This window comes from Cynocephalus volans, chromosome 12 (genome assembly GCF_027409185.1).
Source record: "Cynocephalus volans isolate mCynVol1 chromosome 12, mCynVol1.pri, whole genome shotgun sequence".
In the NCBI taxonomy this organism is placed as follows: Eukaryota; Metazoa; Chordata; class Mammalia; order Dermoptera; family Cynocephalidae; genus Cynocephalus; species Cynocephalus volans.
This window is the reverse complement of record NC_084471.1, coordinates 2627874-2647740: the sequence shown is the minus strand read 5'-3', so window position 1 is coordinate 2647740 and position 19867 is coordinate 2627874. Positions and strand designations below refer to the sequence as shown.

At 55.7% G+C, this 19867-nt stretch overlaps 1 protein-coding gene across 2 annotated transcripts in view; it reads left to right on the top strand.

Moving 5' to 3' along the window:
* The window catches only part of TAFA5 (TAFA chemokine like family member 5), a 155091-nt gene that overhangs the window by 59486 nt on the left and 75738 nt on the right, over positions 1 to 19867 (top strand). Inside the window, exons 1-2 of one of the 2 annotated variants that reach the window (XM_063075973.1) lie at positions 434 to 472; positions 2752 to 2901. In XM_063075973.1, coding sequence (XP_062932043.1) covers positions 448 to 472; positions 2752 to 2901 — 175 coding nt within the window. In that variant the 5' untranslated portion in view covers positions 434 to 447. Of the gene's footprint in view, positions 1 to 433; positions 473 to 2751; positions 2902 to 19867 lie in introns of those variants that run through there. The other variant, XM_063075972.1, reaches the window with a different exon arrangement.

The window sequence follows — 19867 nt, the reverse complement described above, 5'->3', positions numbered from 1 at the left end:
GTTGAAGCACCGGTCAGCAAATGCCTTAGGTGTCAGGTCGGAGGAGTAGTTCATTAGTGACCAACTCAGGGACAGGGTGACAGTGGTGTCCCATGGATGGATGACTCCAGCGAACTGCCCCATGCCTGGCCCTGCCCTGAGGAGGCAGCTGGCCCCAGTAGCCTGGACACCATGAGTCTCTGCGGGGGCTGAGGTCAGACAGAGGCATCCGGGCCAAGGTGGGTGGCAACGCAGAGTGGCCCCAGCCAACCTGCAGAGCTTAAAATAGCAGCTGTGGACCAAGCCCATGCCACTGCCTGTCTGCAAATTACAGTGCTGGACACACCCCATAAATGAGAGTGTCTTCAACGTGCACGCGCAGATCTGCTCAGACGCTCATTTACCCGTGGTCACGTCTTGGAAGCCTGACCCTGTTATCAGGAGGAAGGCCTCACCTCGTTATCCGGGATGCACTTCCCCGGCTGTATTTATGGTCTGCTTGTTTATTTATGTGTCTGTTTTCGCCTTTTTGTTAAAGCAGTGTATAATTTGGCATGTAATTCAGTAGTGCGAGTCAAAATCCACAGCTGTAGCCTGCAGGGGAGGTGGCACCGGGGTTTTGCTCCTTGTGGGACAGTCTTGGCCGTTGGGGGCAGAGGCAGCCGCAGTCCTGGGGGAGGCTACAGCTGCCCCCACGTTCTTCCTCTGAGCTTCCCGCTCTGGCCATGGCGGCTCAGCTTGCGCACGCTGGGCTCCAGGCAGCTGGGCCGGGCCTCCTTGGATGGCTCCATCCTGAGGCCTGCCCCAGACTGTGGGCAAATCGGGCTGGGCCAGGCATGTCTGGTGACCTCTGGAGATGCCCCCTTGCCTCCTGGGTCACAGCCAGACATAGGTACTCCCCAGGTCCAGGTGGCCTGAGCAGTGTTGGACTGAGGGAGCTATGTGGCCTTCCACCCACTGTGTCCTGCTGGCTTCTGCATGACTGCCCTGGCTGAGCCCTAGGTTGGGTTAGGGGACCTGGAGGTGACAGGGGACACTGAGGCAGGGGAAATCCTGTGCGGGTCAGCTGCCTGGAGGGTGCAGGGGCTGCCTGGAGGAGGGGGCGTCTGAGGCGATGGTAGAAGGAGCTGTACAGATGGGAAGGGAGCAGGGAGCCTCCTGCTGCTCGCTCCACAGGGGTGGGGACCACGACCCCTCATCCCACCTGTACCTATCGCCCCCTCCTGGGTGGTCACCTCCCTGTCGTGCCCCCTTGTGCAGCCCCCTGTCTCCCTGCGGACCCCAGCATGGCACTTACGGCAGCGGGCTGGAGCCCTGAATCTGTGCATCCCTGCGATGCCATCTCCCCAGCTGGAAGGAGCCCCGAGGAGGGACGCCTTTCCTCTGCCCACCCTGGTGGTCTGGGACCTCATGGAGGACGGCGTGCAGTCGGTGCTCACTAGTGCTGAGAGAGGCAGTGAGTGACCAGGACCTCCGGTGGCTCCAGGGAGGGGCCGCCCTGGAGCAAATGCGGCAGCTGGGCTGAGGGACAGCCTCGGATTTTCTTCTTTCTACCACCGTTGAGCGCTGGCTGTCTCCGTTTGACAGTGCTGTATTTAGCATGTACTGGTGGTGGCCACGTGCATTTACAGGCGGGATGATGACCTCAGTTAGGGGGTTATTTGCAGGGTGGAACTCCCTGCATTCACCACCCCTCTCCTGAGCTGCCTCCCCACCACTCCTCGGAGAGACCGGGGTTCTTCTTGGGATTAGGAGAGAAGTGGGGGACAAGGGAAGCCAGGGAAGCAGTTGGAGTTGGCGCCTTTGGAAGACACGCATCCCTTCTTTGTGCCCTGGCTATACAGAGCCAGACCTGGGCCTTGTGGCCTTCGCCACACTCGTGCTGTGCCATGGGGTGTCTGTAATGTGGAGCACAGGCAGTGTCCACAGAGAGATGGGATGTGGGGCACATCCATGTAGCGCATGCACACCAGTGTGTACCTGGGTCTCCGTGGACACACGCACCCTGTTGGAACATGTCCATGTGTACCTGGATGTCATCTGTGTGAGCCTGTACGTTGTCTGCTCCATGTCCACCTACCAGGCATGTGGCACATCTGTGCCTGTACAGGCATGTCATGTACATGTGTGTGTGCGTGTGTGGGAGCGTGCTGGCCTGTGGGGGGCTGAGAAAACCCTGAAGTCCTGACGTGGGGCGTGCAGTGGCCCCGTCCTGCTCTCCTTCTATACCCACGTGGGGAGCCCACCCTGTGCAGCCTTAGCAACCTGAGGGCGGGCCTGGTGTTGTCTGACTCCTGGAGGCCACATGCTCAGAACGGCGTGCTAGCGCTTGGGGACAGAGGCTGAGGGGCGCACTTGCTTTGCAAGTGCTGAGAGCTGTGCAGTCAGGTTCTCTCCCATCTGATGCTGCACGTGCGGGTGGGGGGCTGCTCTCCCTCCCTGCTGTGGCCCTTTCATTTCCAGTGTGCCTGAGGTGGGGCTGCATTCATTTCCTCTCTGCCAGGCCGGGCTGCCCAAAGACCACACCGCTAGAGCGGAGGTCACTGGCTTGATCCGGCCCTGGCTTCCATGGAGCACTTTTGGATGGTGTCCTCCCAGATGGTCTCACACGCTCCTCTGAGCAGAGCCTCCCACCTGGAGGCTTGGGTCCGCCGTGGACCCCTGTGTGGTGGGATCTGGGCGGACCTCCCCATGCAGGGGCATGGGAGCTGGCTTGGCCAGCCACTGGTCTCTGAGGGTGGCCACTCAGTCTGCATCTGCTACTCTCCACAGGTCAGCTGGCCGCCGGCACCTGTGAGATTGTGACCCTGGACCGGGACAGCAGCCAGCCTCGGAGGACTATCGCCAGGCAGACAGCTCGCTGCGCATGCAGGAAGGGGCAGATCGCTGGCACCACGAGGGCCCGGCCCGCCTGTGTGGATGGTAAGAGCCACAACCCAGGCAGCACACTGGGTGCTGAGAACGGCATCCCCCAGGTGGCTGCGAGAGCTGGGTGTCTGCCCTGACGTGGCTCCTCCCCAGGATGTTCCACCAGGGCCTTGAGCTCAGGCCTCTGGTCCTTCCAGCTGGCATGTGCAGCATGACTGCTCCTGTGGGCAGCATTGGCTTGTGCTCACCATGCATAGTTTCTGGGGTGCAGCAGGGTGGCAAGGATCTGCCATCTCCAGGCATGCCCAGATGTGGGGTCCCTGCCGCACTTGCTCATGGGTGGGGATTTCTGGGTCGAGGCTGGAGCCAGTTGGTGTTGCAGGGAGAAGGGCAGGTGGGCAGAGGGGGTCCATCTGCAAGATGGCCCAAGGCTCGCGGGTGCCCGTTACATCTGTCCTCCTGTGGTTTCTGGGGAAGGCTGCTGGTAAGGACCAGGACTCCCCACCCTGTGTGTCTGGCTGGTACCAGGCACCTGTGTGCCCTGGGCTTGGTAGAAGCCGTGGCACCATCATCCCCATGGCTCTGCGAATGAGCAGATGAGCCATGCTGTTGGCTGGTGGAGACTCCCCAGATGCCCCCAAAAATTGAGCTGCCAGTGAGATGTGTCGTGTTTCGATCCTTGCTTAATAAATGCCCAGAAAGGGCACTTTCCATGCGGTGGTACCGTTGGGGATCTTCTATGAAAACAGAATCACAAATGGTCGTTAAGGGGAGGAAGGGGCCCCCTGCAGCTTCTGTCGCAGCATCTGACACGAGATCTTCTGCTGCTGGAGAGGCCACTGTGTGTGCGCCACACCAAGTGACCTGCCCGGCCCCGTGGGGCTCAGCCTGAGACCTGGGAACCCCACAGCCAGGACCTCCCTGAGGGCCACAGTGTGTCCAAGCTGGGGTGGGCATGGAGGGCTGGCACTGGAGCCAGCCAGAAACCCCACCCAGGGCCCCGTTTGTCCCGAGCAGGTGGGGAGACCCCCTCTCTGGGGCAGACCTAGGAGGCTCCTGTGGGCCTGGCTAGCAGCAGCTGTGTGTGCCACTCCAGGTGGCCTTGGGGTGAATGACCCCACGCTGGGGTGTGGGGGGCCTTGGTTCCAGGCACAGGAGTGGGATCACAGCCCAGCAGAGGGTGCAAGCAGGAAGGGCCACCTCCCACGGGTGTCTGGCAGAGTCCCCCGTGGGGGTGCAAGACCTCCTCGTGGGGTGTAGGGAAACCATCAGCCTGAGTGGTGGGAGTGGACTTGGGTTGCTGCAGGGTCTCCCTCGAGCCGTGTCCTGGGGGAGGGAGAGAAGCGAGTCCCTGCGGTGGCCACGTTGGAGATGGGCTGAGGAGGGACAGGGGCAGGGCAGACAGGGAGGGGCCGAGCAGGGGCTGCAGCAGGGTGGGGGGCGGGGGACCTATGGCTGGCCTGGTGGCTTCTCCAGGCTGGCGTGGACTTCAGGGAAACTGTGTCCTTGGCCTCCTGCACCCAGAAGTGGGTCCTGGTGTCCGACAGGCCGGGCCCACAGCCCACAAGCCGCTTCCACTGCCCGGTTGTGGGGAGCATGGTCAGGGAGACCCTGGGCGATGACTTCCAGGCATCAGCCCGTCCATCCCTAGGGAGGGCACAGGACTTGTCAGTGCCACAGAGTTGGGTTTGGAGCCTGGACTTTCTGGTTCTGCTCAAGGTCTTTCCCCCACGGCCTCTTCATGGAGCTGTGGCTCTAGGCTTGAATCCTGCTGCCTCTGCTCAGAGCTGGCGTAGGTGGGCCCAAGGCAGGGCGCTTTGGCCCCATGTGGTGTCCTGCAGGAGAGGGAAGAAGGGGAGCACAGGGCCCTGGGCTCCTGGCCTGCAGATGCCCTGTGCACCTTTGGGGCTGAGCACATTGCTGGGGTCTGACGTGGAGGCCCGGGTGCCCAGGAGGCAGTACCCCAAAGAGCCAAAAGCTGGGTCAACCCGCCCTCACTGCCTCCCCTGCACGCGTCACCCACATCCCTGTGGCTTCTGGGAAATTCTGGGGCACTCAGAGACTGTGGGAGATGATGCTGTACTGGCTGGCTGGGGGCTGGTTGGAATGGAACAGTTGCAAGGCCTCAGGTGCATATTGCTGGCCTGTAGCAGAGAAAAGCACATCACTGGACCGTGGGTCTGTCCTTGTTAAAAACGCCTGTCAATTTGCACCCATAGAAGGCAGCTGATTTGACAGCCGGGTCTGCAGCTGCTTTAGAGTGGCTGCGTGGATCCTGGGGCTCCGTCCTGCCAGGCCCAAGTCTGGGTAAATTTGGGCCAGAAGGGACGGCCATCTCACTTTTCCATGAACCAAATTAATACCGCATCTGCCGCCCTCCCCAGCCCCTGTGGCTGGAAGCAGCTCACTGCAGTGGCCCCGCTACCTCTCAGGCAACACGGTCTTCCCAAGACCTAGGGGACGGAGGTGCTCTGCAGGGCCTGGCGCTCTGCCTGAGTCCTTCAGCGCTTCTCATTAGCTCTGCCTGCCCGTGGGCAGAGTTGGGGTCAACACCGATTCCTAATTGGGTCTGGGTCTGCTCATCAGAAACCCCGTTCTCCCCTCTCCCTGTGAGCCTCCCAGCATCTCAGGAGCCAGGTCCCAGAGACCCAAATTAACACCTCGCTGTTTTCAAGGGAGGCCAAACAAATTAGCTAGCTTGCATTTTTGCACAGTGGACATTTTCCAGGCTGCCTTCTAATTTGATTTTTGCTCTTCTGTTTTCTTGCTCTGTTTGCATGATAAGTCTCCTTGCGTGTGAGTCGTGTCTGCTGAGGAGGAAATGTGGGCTGCGTTGGTTTGGGTTGGAACTTGGTGAGAGCAGGTTTTAAACTGCGATGGTTTATGTGGACCCTAAAGTGTTAGTGAGCACAGGAGCCCTGAATGCCACAGCAGACCTGCCTCTGTTCCTTTGTTTATCTGTTTAATTGGCTTTTTTTTTTTATTATTTATTTTTATTTTTTGACCTGTAAGTGCATTGCAACCCTAGGAATGGTGTGGTCTGCACCATGCTCAGCCAGTGAGCGCACTGGCCATCCCTAAATAGGATCCAAACTCGTGGCCTTGGTGCTCCCAGTGCCGCACTCACCCGAGAGAGCCACGGGTCCGGCCCATAATTGGCTTTTTAATTGTTCATATGTTCACTCACTCATTCACTGAAATAAGCTGTATGCTCGTGGGTGTAGGGGAGGTGTAAGAGGAGATAGACTCTTAAAATACCTGATGCATGGAACCACACCGTGCTGCAGGTGCTGGGGCCCCAGAGGACAGCCACCTTCACACAGATGCATCACGAAGGAGCAACTGAGCAGGGTGTTGAGGGATGAAGAGGAGCTCACCAGAAAAGCTCCTCTTTGTCAAAGGAGAGGCTGGTGAGAGGGGAACGCCCGGGTTTGAACAGCCTCCACCTTACAGAACAACCAGGAAAGAGATTCAGAAACAGTCCAGCCACATGCCACAGGGCTTTCCATCGCTACAAACACATACCAGCAATAGAGATGCTTTCTCCCATAAGCTGGGTTCTTGTGAAACTCAATTTGAAAGAAATCAAGTAAAGACAGCAGCCTCATGCCCAGGGGCAGGTGCAGACAGCTGATGGTTGGGCTGTGGGGCTGTGTTGGGAGCAGTGCTGCCCCAGGGACATGAGGGGTGGGATGTTAGTGGGTCTTAGGCCTAGAACTGGTAGGTTTCCCTGAGGGATCTGGGGGAGGGCAGGCTGGTGTTGGGCCATGCAGAGACCTGCTGTGAGGGCTGTGGCTGGCCTCTGGGATGGGGAACATACCCTGGGCTGGCAGACAGGTCCCGGGATGGTGTGCCAGGAAGTTAGACTTCCCTTCATGCATGGCCAGCGGGTTTTCCAATCAGGAGGCTCTTTCAGGGCTCTGCCAGGACCCTCCTGGCTGATGTGACTGACCTGTGACACACCTGCCTGTCTTCCAGGTGAATGTACCTATCTGCACATCTGGGTTGGAACTCATAACACGCATTTCTAGGGTAGGCTGCAAAGCAAAATAGTTTCAGGGTGTGGAGTCAAAAGCTGCAGCTCCAAGTGCCACCTCTGCTCACTGGCGGGTGTCGTGGGCTGAGCCTGCGTCTTTGCCCACTGACAGGGATGGCAGCTGCAGTCACAGACTCTCACGAGGGTGGCATGAGGTGCAGTGTGCACAGGCCCTTTGTAGACTGGTGCCTGCTGGCCCAGCTCAGGGAGCCGCTCCTGTTTTTCCCATTAACACAGTTCCTAGCAACACGTCAGCAGGCAGGAACAGGCAAAGAACAGTCCTCAGGCCAGCAAATGTCCTGAGATGTGCTGGGTGTGGGCCCACTGCAGTGGCTGTGATCCCACCACTGTCCGGGGGCATGGCCATGATGGCTCTGTTCTGCGGCTCAGGGAGACCCTGTGGCTTCCAGAGGCTTCCTGAGGCTGCAGGCTGGCCAGGACTGCAGCTGGGTCCAGCCACGTTGTGGGTCTTAGCTGCCCCCTGAACCCTCCTGGCTGGGGATCCCTGCTCTGCCACGCATGGGTTGCACAGGTGCCAGCCTGAGCAGATGGGGACGCTCAGCTTGGTAGGTGATGACGGCACCTGCTCGGTCCGATCACCACAGGCTCTTAGGAAACTTGTAGTTCCCACATCCTGCCACTGCCCAAGGCCTTTTTGCTGCTGAATCAGAGCCTGGGAGAGGGTGGTGTGTTGCAAACTCTTGAGAACAGGAACAAGGGCTGGAGAATGCCTTCCCGGGCACATCTGCTATTCCCGTGGACCGCCAGGATGCAGATGGAGTCTGAGATGCCTCATGAAGTCGCACCATGTCAGCTCTGCACAGCACTAGTTTGGGGGAAGGTGGTGGGATGCATGTAGGGAGGCCCCGCAGCACAGGATGGGGAGTCACATCGGGCCCCATCAGGGCAGGCGGGCAGGCATGGCTGGCACAGTCCACAGTGTAGGGCAGCCCAGGGCACATGGGCTTGCTGGGACCGCTCTGGCAGATCTGCATTCCAGGAGCCGGGTGCCTGGCCTGGCCGGCGCAGGCTGTGGCCACAGGGTTTGGACAGCCTGTTTGCTTCATCAGAGTCCGGTTTTGATGGGAGGGGGTCGTCCTCTGGCAAGTTGTCCCTGGGATACTTTCAAGCCTTGCTGCTTTTAATTGTTAAAAAAACCTTCCAGCAGCCGTGTGGCTATTTGATGTTTCTGTAAAGAGATGAGACAGCCAGTCCCAGGTGTCCTTCTGCTCAGGATTTGGACTCCTCTGGTGTCCCACACTGTGGAGCTCCCCACTGGCTCTGGGGAGCACAGATTAGGGTGAAGGAGGGGAAACCCCAGTGTTCAGAGTGGGCAGTGAGCATATGTCGCTGGATTGCAGCTGGGGCTGGAGGAAGTTGCTGACTTTCAGGGGCTGTGGGGAGGATGGGGGAGCAGGCCGGATGCAGCTGAGCTAGGCTGCAGGGGTACACGTGCTGGACTCTCCAGCCAGTGGGCTGTCCTTGGCGTCCAGTCATGTGGGGGGAATGGGAGGCTTGATGGGCAGGGGTGTGGTCTCCTTGCTGGTCTCTCCCTTTCTCAGGCGAGGCACCTTCCCAGGGGTCTTGGAGCACAGGGTCCCTGCGCCCATGACCAGGGGAAGCCAGAGTTGTGTTCTTGCTCAGCAGCTTCCAAGGGGAGGAGGCTCATACACCCGGGCTGGGCTGTGACCTCGGGCAGACCGTTCCTTCTCTGGGGCCTGGGGTGATGGTTTCCAGTGTCCACTGAGCTTATAGAGCCTCTGGTGCAGGGTGGCTGCCCGACAGGCCTGCTGAGCACCTGCTGCACAGTTCCCAGGTGGCAGTCCCATGCTGCCCACTTGCTGTGGTGTCCCCTCTGTTTTGGGAGAACCCAGCACCCCTCTGTCGCATGGGAACAGCCCTCCCTCACTGGGGAGTTGGTTCTTGAGCAGATGGGCTTGCAGAGCCCTGCCGGGGACAGCAAGCTCTGCTCTGTGAGATCCCCACCTCAGGTGGCTCAGGGACAAAGAGATGCAGGGTCCTGGGTAGGGAAAGCCCAGGCTCTGGCTGCCCAGGAACACATCCCTGCCCCATCCCACCCCCCCCAGGCTCTTCTGCTGAGTGTGGGTGCCCCTGACTCTGCCCATCTTATCCTGATGACTCCAACAGATTTGAGTAACATTTTATGATTTTTTTTTTTAGAATTTTCCCATTTTTGAAGCAGGCAAGATATTAGTTTAACACTAATGACAAGCTGGTATGCAGGGAAAGGAAGGGGTGGGGGGTTGGGTGAGTCTGGCCTTAACCCAGCATTGAGCCCCTGCAGCCTCAGAGGTGGAGGCTGCTGATGGGAGCTGGGGCAGGTGCAGCCCAACACAGCAGCAGGGGAGAAGCTCATGAGCCGGGGACATGTGCAGGAGTGCTGATGGATGGGAAGAGGGGGCCGTTGTGAAGCTGCACAGACCTGTGGGGGCTGCAAGTCAGGGCTGAACCAGGCAGTGCTTGCAGGAACTGGTAGTGGCTGGATGCAGCAGTGTGACAATCCAGGAAAGCTTCCTGGAGGAGGTAGGCACTGTGTCCAAGGAGGTGCCACATGCACCTGCTGCTGCCCAGTGGGCACAGAGGTCACCTTAGATTCTTGGCAGTTCCTTTAGCAGCAGGTGTGATTGAGTGGCCACCTCATGCCCAGCACTATTGAGATGCCCCCTACTGCTCCCTGAGAGCAAACGATCCCTGAAGGGGCAGGCAGGACACAGTGTGGACAGCAGGCACCACTCTTTTGGAGGAAAATCTTTTATGTGTTTTAATACTTAGAAAAGTGAGTGTGCATACTTAGAAACACGTGTGTGTCCTTGATGCAGCTGTGAAGCCCCAAGCAGGGCCCCCAAGCCCTCTGAGCTGTGTGTGGAATGCTGACCTCCTCACTGAGGTGTGGCATGCTCTCTAGAATGCCCATGTGGTGCACTGGGGCTAGCTCACGCTAACTTGTGAGAGCCGTATGGAAATCTTCAAGAAATTTGTGAGCTGATTGAAAAACACAGCCATAATTTAAAAAGAAAAAAAAAGAATTAAATTACACACATCTACCTGTAAATAAATTGAATTAAAAACAAAGGTATCCACCTGAACACACTAGAAGAATGAACAGCAAACTAAACCCTAGTCAAGCAGAAGTAAGAAAATAATAAAGATTAAAATGGAAATGAATGATGTGGAGAGCAGAAAAGCAGTGAAAATCACCTAAACCAAAAGCGAGTTCTTTGAAATACAAATAAAGTAAGCTAGGCTGACATGAGGGGAGGAGGGGGGAGCTCAATTACTCAATCTGTCAGAGGGGACAATACTGCCCACCCCACAGAAAGGAGAATGGTTCTGAGGAATGAACCATTGAGATACATTGTTGCTATTATGAACAACACATACCAACACATTAGATAACTCACATGAAATGGACACAGCCCTAGAAAGACACGTGGCCAAAACTGACTCAGGAAGAAATGGAAGTGAGAACAGATCTATGACAAGTACAGGCCGTACATTAGTGATTACAAAACTTCCCAGCAGGAAAAGACCAGGACCAGAGAGCTTCGCTGTGAATTGTACCAAACATTTAGAGAAGAATTAACACCAGTCCTTCTCAAACCCTTCCAAAAAAATGGAAGAGCAGAAAATGCTTCTTAACTCACTCTGTGAGGCCAGTATTGCCCCGATACCAGGCAAAGACATCACAAGAAAACTAGAGACCTTATGGATATAGACATAAAAATCCTCAACAAAATACTAACAAACTGAGTCTAGTAGCATAAGAAAAGGATCACACACCATGACCAAGTAGAATTTATCTCAAGGATGCAAGTATGGATTAACATATGAAAATCAATCAACATGAGACATCAGATTAATAAAGAACAAAATTATGTGATCATGTCACAGAAAAAGCACTTAGCAAAACCCAGCACCCTTTCATGATAAAAGCACTCAACAAACTAGGAAAAGAAGAAAACTTCTGCAGCGTGGCAGAGGGCATCTGTGAAACCCCTGCAGCCAACATCATGGTCAGTGGTGGAAGACGGATGCTTTTCCCCAAGATCAGGAATAAGACAAAGGTGTCCTCTCTCGCCACTTCTATTTAACATGGCACTGGAGGTTCTAGCCAGGACAGTTAGGCAAGAAAACAACATATAAGACAACCCAACTGGAAAGAAAAAAGGAAAACTATCTGTGTTCCTGATAATGTGATCTTTTATAAAGAAAATACTAAGGAACTCACACACACAGTCTAAGCCTCAGAACTAATAAATTACTTTAACAAGGTTGCTGGATACAAGATCAATATACAAAAATCAATTGTATATTTCTGAAAATGGTATTAAAAAAACAGTTCCATTTAGAATAGCATCACAAAGAATAGCATACTCAGGAATAAGCTTAACAAGAGTAGTGCAAGACTTGTACCCTGAAATCTGGAAAACAGAGCTGGACCGAGGCTTAGAAGGAGCCTGTCCTTCTCTGTTGCTTTGCATGTGTTTCTGTCCAGGCTCACAGAGCAGTTCATCCCTGGGGTGTGCGTCTCTCCTCAGCCAGCCCTGGAGTCCCACCAGGATGGGGACAGGTTCGTTCAGCCCAGCATCTCCAGCACTGAGCCCATTGCAGGGTGTGACAGGTGCTGCACGGATGTCTGTCGGTGAGTCCGGCTACCTCCATAACACCTGATTGGAGCAAGTTTTCAGGGAGACTCTAGCAATGAACAAAGCCATGAACCTGCAGGTTCCAGCTGGGGACAGCATGGGACAGATGGGGGATGCCACCGCCCTGCGTCCGGGGGATGCCTTCAGGTTCTTGGTGGTATTTAAAGTGTCCAGTACACTCTGCTGATAGCATCACCTCCTCCATCTCACACAGTTTAATCAGCATTTGGAAATAATCAGCATTTATAAGAAGAAATATCTTTGAAAAATCTTTGAGGAAATTCTCTCCAGGAAACTGAGAGCTGATGGCCCCAGCATGTGGCAGCAGCTGCGTGCCCTGATTGCAGCATTAGCAGGGACACTCATGACATTCCCGGGGAGGGGGACAGGGTCTGCCTGACGCCAGAGGACTGCATGCCTTCTTTGTCCTGTTCCTCTGCTGTGACTTGAGGGCACTGCAGACACTCCTCACGGGGGTGTAGTGAGATCCTGTTACCACTGTGTTCCGATCACGGTCCACAGGGAGCCTCAGGCTCTGCTGAGGAGGATGCAGGAGCATCGTCCTGAGACTGGCTGGTGTTGGACGGACGCCCGCCCCTGTCACCTTCCCTGTCCCCTCTTGGAAGGAGGCTGAAAAGGCGCTGAGCTCCTGCCTCTCTGGGTGGACTTCAAATGAGGGTGATGTTCAATGACCCCAGAGGAAAGCCACACTTGACTTGGGGTGACAGCCCTGTGCACAGCAGATAACGGCCAGTAGCATAGGGCCTTCCTATCCCAGGTACTTCCTGAGGGCTTTAAATGGATCACCTCATATTTTCTCAAACACCCATCTAGGGAAGTACCACTATCACCCCCTTCGAAAGAGAGGAGCCTGAGCCACATGAAGGGCAGAGCTTGCCCTGAGCACACGGCTGGAGAGAGGGGGTGCCGGGGCTTCAGTGCCATGTGGGAAGCTGCCATCCCTCCCTGGAATTGCCTCTGCAGCTCTAAACTGGCCCAGACCAGGGACGTCAGGGGCAGTGTGAAAGAGGATCGGACCTGTGGCCTCAGTGTGGCCTCCAGGGGAGACATGGAGTAAAGGGTCCAGCGATGCCCCCACTATGTGGGGCATGGAGGAGGCATGGTGACAAAAGCCCAGAGGAGGGAACTAGGGACTCAGACTGCAGCATCCAAGGAGGGCTTCCTGGAGGAGGCGATGTCTGCACTCATCATCGTCAGGAGCACCTGGGCCTCACCAGGCAGCACATCCTGGGGTCTGCCAACCACTAGGCAGCAGGTGCAGCCAAGGACAAGTCTCTGAGAGCCCTGTGGAGGGCACAGCACCTTCCAGACCACACAGGTGAGGGTCTGCATCCTTCCTGGACACGTCAGCTACAGAGCAGAGACACAGCAGTGGCCCCACCTCATATCTGCGTCCTCGTTCACCCACACATGGCACCCGGCATCATGCCACGGACACGGTTCATTGCCGTGCTTGGGCAAGTGGAGAGTTTTGCCCCTGCCACCATGTCTAGCACAGTGGAGCCTGGGGGTCTGCAAGGACCACCTTGTCAATGGAGAAGTTTGAAGCGCAGCCCACTGTCCGCAGGCCTCCTGCGAGGATGAGGCTGGAAGGGGATGCAGGGAAGGTGGACTCTGCAGTCACAGCCTCTCAGGGGAGCCCAGCTGTGATGGGTGTGGGCGGAAGGGGCTCCAAGTCACGGAGCCCTTCCTGGGGGAGGCGGTGGCTGCGCTGGGAGTGAGGGGCAGCCTTTGCCCACGTCCACTTTTCTCCCCGCAGTCCCCCGCCTGTTCTTCCCGCCCTGGCCTGGCTGTGTGTGGGCCTGGTGCATCCTCTCTGAGCTGTGCTGCAGAGCTACGGCAGATCAGGCACTTGGAGAGCGTCCCTCCCTGGCCCGAGTGGTGAGGGGCTGAGGACCCACAAACCCTGGCGCCGGCATCCCTCCACCTTCCTTAGCGTAGGCCTTTCTTTGATGAACGTGAAGCCCTTGTGCTGTCTTTTATGTTATTTGAGATTTCAAACTAAATCAAATAGCTTGATGAAAAACAAATCAAAGCCGGGGAAATTTTAGAGGAAACAATTTTATTTTGATCTTGGAAGATGCTTTGATCATGGGATGAGGGGGTGGGCAGGAGCCTGCCTCCCCCAACCCCCTGCTCCGGGTGTGGGAGGGGGGGAAGCTCTGGGTCTCCTTTGGGCTCCCAGACTCCACGACACCGTTCCGGGGAGTTGGGCATCCTCTTAAGGGTGCCCCCCCAAAATCCAGGCTTCCACATGGAGTTTCCTCCAAACTCGTTGCCACAATGGTGGGGCTTCTGGACAACTTTTCTGTCGGGATCCCTGGCGCCCAGTGCTGCATGGAGGATTCCTTGTTTCCCAACATGCTTGAATGTGGCTCAGACTCCTCCAAGCCAAGGTTACCCTTGAGCACTTCTCAGGAACGTTCATGGTGTGAGTGTGTTTTATGAATTTTGGGGAGCGGTTGCCAGGGAGGTGCAGCCACTTCTAGAAGCCCTGGACAGGTTGTAATGGGTGTCCGGCCTTGAGATGTCCTTACACCAAGTCTCCCCTGGAGACATTCCTTCCAGCCAAGAAAATGTTTTCCCGCCCCCTTAAGCATCAGAATACCACGAACCTGCGGATGCTTTTTACCTCTCAGGGAAATCGTGCATGTCCCAGCCCAATTCCCTTCAGTGGTTTCGTGGAAACAGTGTGGGGAGTGAAGGGGGTGGGCTCAGAATCCCTCCACTGGGGTTCACATCTCGCTGTGCTCCTACAGCTGTGTGAGGCCAGAGAAGCCAGCCCACCTGCCCAGGCCTCGGTCTCCTCATCTGTCAAGTGGAGGTGAGGACGCTGCTCACCTTCCAGGCGAGTCGTGGGGGTCAGCGGGTTAAAGCAGACAGACACTGCTGTGTTGCTGGCTCTGGGAGCACCTGGACTCAGGTGCACAGCTCGCAGCTGGTGTTTGGAGCCTTGGGCCAGTTGGCCGGTTCTCAGAGAGGTAATGTCAGTCTGGTTAAGGAAAACGCGCAGTGGGAGCCGCCGCTGTGAATATGGACAGCAGAGCTCATTAATTCCAGCTCCACTCACGGGGGGAGCTGGGATAATTTGGGCTCTCTGGGCTCCAGTTGACCTTCGTGGGAAGAAAGTTTTATTACACAAACTGGGAGAGCACACCGTGTCCCAGGCAGGTCCAGAGGGGGTCAGCAGGCTGCCGGCGCACACCATCAGGCCCTGCAGCCACCCAGCATGACGTCCTACAGGAGGGTGAGAAAGAGGCATTCCCCGTGTCTTGTTGGCCCTGTGCCTACTCACATGTCACCTGCCCATCAGAACCTCATGCCAGCCATGTCCCTGATCCTCTTCCCCAGTTTACAGAAGAGGCCCAGGGGTGAATGGTTTGCACCCAGGACCCTTGGCCACAGTGCTTGCCCAGACAAGGTTAACCGGGGTGCTGTTCCCTGCCCTGCGTGGGTCCTCACCCAGGGGTCTCATCTGCGTCCTCCGAGGGCATCTCTTGCTTTGTTGGATATTCTGAGCATCTCCCTCGATTCGGAGCCTATGCTGGATGCTGAGCACTTGGCGATGCCTACGCCTGGCCCAGACCGTAAGGACAGTCCTGGGGGCACTGAGGAGGGAGCAGAAAGGGACAGTGTGTGGCAGTGGGGGCCAGATTCAGGGACACCTCAGGGGGAACCCATCTCCCCCACCTCCTGGGTGGCACCTTCCTGACCAAGTGGCCCACAGAGCATGCCTGGCCCTGCAGACACAGTGGCAATGACAACAGAGATTGGTAACAAACACACAAGTTAATGTAAAATTGACCAGGTGGTCTCAGTGCTGTGCAGAGAGATAAATAGGGGTGTCATGACCAGGGCCTGGGGGCTCATGTGGGGTGCCCACTTTGCAGAACTGACATTGCGTCTGAGAACCGTAAATCTGGAAAATTCCAGCCTCGCGAAGACCTGGAAGCCAGCTCCAGGCAGAGGTGATGCGGGAACAGCAGGACGGTGTGCAGGAGTGTGGTGAGGATGGGGGCTGGAGGCTGAGGCCCTGCAGGGAGGTGGGGCAGGTTTCTGTGCAGGGGCTCTGCAGTTCGGCCAGGTGGGACTGATGCCTGTGTGCTGGGAGCCACTGGGCGGTGCCAGGCAGGTGACAGACCACTCTGATGGCCTTCTATGAAGAGCTATTCTCTGCTTCCTGAACCATTAATTCAGTGCAGCAAGAACAGAGGCTGGGAGAGGTCACGCTGGTGACGAAAGTAGTAGCAAAAGTGGCCTTGTGAAGAATTTGGTGATGGGGTGACTCACAAGGCTGTGGAGGGATTGGCCGTTGGAGCGTGAGACCACAGGGAGGGAAAAGAGCTGAGTCGAGCACTGCATGTGGGGTGCCAGCATGTGGGTGCTCAGGACATCTGTGCCCACAGGAGAGGGACCCAGCACAGCCTGAAGCACCTGTCTCACCCCTGGCTGGAGTGAGCCCACCTGTCAACTTCGGCGAGCAGGTGCCCAGCAGGCAGGGGGGATGGGTAACTCTGGGGCTGGTGGTAGGTCAGGGAGGCTCACCTGCACCTGCACAACTGTGACCAAGTGAGGCCACTGGGGCAGCTGGAAGGCATCTGAGGACAGTCCGCCCAGGGCAGTGGCCCACAGGGGCATCCTGGCCAGCCATGGCATCAGCCTCCCCGAGCCTTGTTCTGTGGGCTGCATGTGGTAGAAGGAAGGTGGTCTCCCAGGCAGAGAGCCGGAGTGGTGCGTAAAGGCATCTCTTCGACTATTCAGGCGGCTGGCAGGATCCAGTCACCATGCCTGGCACTGGGACCTCAGGAAGGTGTGGGGGCCGCTGGGACTCAGGGAAACTGGGACAGGAAGGTGCCAGGCCCTGCAAGCCATCTGTTGCTTGGTCTGGCTTTCACTTGTCATCATTTTAAGTGTCTTTGTCATAGCCAGTTGGTTTGACAAAGATCTTCTTTGTAATTGGGAAGGGGGGCATTCATATTCTAAGTTACAAACATGTCAACAGGGTTCTGCTTCGGAGTCGGGGCACATGGTGGGCTGTGGGGCCACATGCGGGTTCAGTAACCCACGTCCTTGCAGGTCCTGTGCCTGGTTGCTCGCTGACTTTTCCGGAGCTCAGTCACCCGAGTGCCGGGCCCTTCTGGCTTCACCCGAGATGAAGCAAGACCCGGCTGTGGACAGAGGGCGGCATGAGGCACATGGTGAGCGCAGTCTACCACTACCCAGCCTGTCACCTCCCACCAAAGTTGCAGGAGAGCTTTTTAAGAAGTAAATACTACAGCCCTTCTCCCCACCCAGTTACCAACAGACAACCGTGGTGCAAAAATATTAACTGAAACATTCTAGAAATAAGCAATTCACGCATCTTAAACTGCACCCATCCTGAGTAGTGGGATGAAATCTCACGCCGTGCCGCACACGCTCCTACCCGGTGGTCACAGCTGTCCCGGTGGTCAGATCCACTGCTGTGATGTCACAGGGCTTGTGTTCACGTCACCTTTATTTTAGAGCAGTCAGGCTGATGATGTGGATGTGCCGCAGAGAAGCCGTGAAGTGAGAGCCCTTAAGTGAGAAGGTGAAGGTTTTCCACTTAACAATGAGGAAAGAATCAATCGTGTGTCGAGGTCACTGAGCTCCGGATGACACGGGTCTTCCGTTCGTGATGTTGTAAAGGAGGAGGAAGGAGTTGGTGCTGGTTTTGCTGTCACACCTAAAACTGCGAAAGTCACGGACACAGTGCATGGTGCGTGCTCAGCTAAGATGGGAAAAGCACCAAATGTCTGGTGGGCGATGCGAGTGGGAACGTGTTCGGATGGACGGCAGCTGGGCTTGGTACTGTCCTCAGGGTCAGGCATCTGCTGGGGTCTCGGGAGGCATCCCCTGCGGGTAAGGAGGACTCCTGTATCTCCTTTGAATGTTGACTTAGCTGGGCGATGTGAGGAATGTCCCCAGACCGAGGCTGAGTAAGCACAGTCGTGTCTCGTGAAATAGCTTTCCTTCTACCATTGGGCCACCCCTGGTGACCCTTGTGAAACCATGTGTACACAGTCACGTAGGTTCACAAATATGCCTGTGCAGACACATTCAAAAGGTCGCATGATCTTACACAGGACTTAGAAGTCCAAAATAAGTGATTATTCTTTTTTAAAAATTGTAATTGTGATGTACAGGCATGCACACAGATTGTAAGTGCAAACCCTGTGGGGCAGCTGGGCCGGTCTCCAGCTCCCTGTAATTGACCTGAGCCCTGACTTCTGTTACTGGATTTGTCTGTGCCGGGACATCCCATAGGTGGAGGAGTCAGGCAGTAGAGTCGTGCTCTGTACCTGGCTGCTTCCCCTTCTTGTGTCTGTGAGGCCATCCATGTGGTCATGTGTAGTGATATGTTGATGTTTTCATTGCTGTGTAGGATTTAATTGCACAGCTGTCCTGCAATCAGTATGTCTGTTCTGCAGAAGAGAGATATTTGGGTCACTGAATTTGTAGCCATCATGAATGCAGCTGCTGTGAACACCCTCGTGCTTGTCTTTTGGCCAACGCACTTGCTCATTTTTCTCGGGCACATACCCTCAAGTGGCGGAGCTGTGAGTCAGCTGCAGGGGATACTGCCAGAGCGTTCCTCAGCACGACTGCACCATCTAACGTGCCGCCAGCAGTGTGTGCGGGTTCCTGTCGCTCTGCGTCCTTGCCAGCGCCTGTCATGGTCGGTCTCCATTGAGGCTGTCCTCCTGAGCATGCAGTGGTGTCTCGTGGTGGCGTTGACTCAGTTCTCTCTGCTAAATAGTGATGCCTGACGTGACTTCACTGCTGCATGGGCAGCTGGATGGTGTCTTTGTTGAAGTGTGTTCAGTCTTCTGCCCACGTTTGCTGGGTCCTCTGGTCAACTGTTTTGCAGGAGCTCTGTGTGTGTTCTCATCTGAGTCCTGTGTTGATTCTGTCGTGCTGCTGATACCTTCCCCCAATCGGTGCCTGGTTGTTCAACTTGCTTAATGGCATGTTTTGATGAACAGAAATCCTAATCTTAACTAACTCTAATTTACCAGTGTTTTCCTTCATAGGTCGTGCGTTTTTATGTTCTGTGTAAGAAATACCATCTCCTCCCAGTGTCATGAGGGATTCTCTTGTGTTCTTACACAGCTCTCTGCTCTGACATTGTAGGTCTGTGGCCCATTTCTGATTAATGTTTTACATGGTATGAGATAGATCTCAAGTCTTATTTTTTTCTCTGCACTTAGATGTCCAACAGACCCAGCATCATTTATTAAAAAGTTCTAACCTTTTGCTCATAATGATTTTATGTAAAGCCCTAGAACACTTTTCAGAGGCAGAATGGAAGACATGGGCTCATCCCTGATTATATTTTATCTAATTAGCTAATCATCTCTTACTGTCTCATCAGCTGAAAGCCAGAGCTGAGATCACCCACAGATTACTGTATGTATTCACTCACCCCACCCCGAATGCTAACGACCTCATGGAATTTATGTTTCCCTGTTCCCTTTTCCAACTTCATAAATGTCCCAGGGTGGGACTTGCAGTGGGAGGGCGACAGGAGCCCCCCACCGTGTCCAGCCAGCCCCAGCCTCCTGATGCCTCCCATGAGAACAAGGGGTGGCATCCAGGGGGAGATGCTGGCCACCTCGAGGCGTCCCTTGCCTTGTGAACTTCCTCTTGGCTAGACAGGCAGAAGGGAGGACCAGCAGGGGCCACAGGGCACCTGCCCTGGGGGCTGTCAGCCTTGAATGAGATCTTGTGCCTGCTGATGCTGCTGGGCTGGACCCCATGGGCAGTCGGGCAGAGCCCAGGGGCTGTGTCCTCCCCCTCTCTACTCAGAGGGGCAGATGCATGCTCTTATCCCGGCTGAGAAACAGACCACAGGCCACGTAGCTTGTTCTGCAGTGTCTGCCTGGAGTGTGCATGTTTTTGTTCATTTTAATAGACTTTGTTTTTTAGAGAAATTTTAGGTTTACAGAAAAAAAGAGCACAAAGCAGAGAGGGTTCCCACTCCTCCCTTCCGCCGCAGTGTCCCGTTATTACCCTCTTGCTTGCTGAGGTCCATTGATTACAATTGATGAGCTGGTATCAGTACGTTATGACTAACTAAGGTCCACAGTTTGCACCAGGCTCCCTCTCGGTGTGGTGCGTGTTGTGGGCTTTGCTCAGGGCACAAGGTCATGGGCCACCATTCTGGTATCACACAGAACAGTTCTGCTGCCCTAAATAAAACCTCCTGTCAGAGCCATTCTCCCATGTTCTAGACCCTAGGGACAGTGGCATTAGCAGGACACCCCCTGCCTGG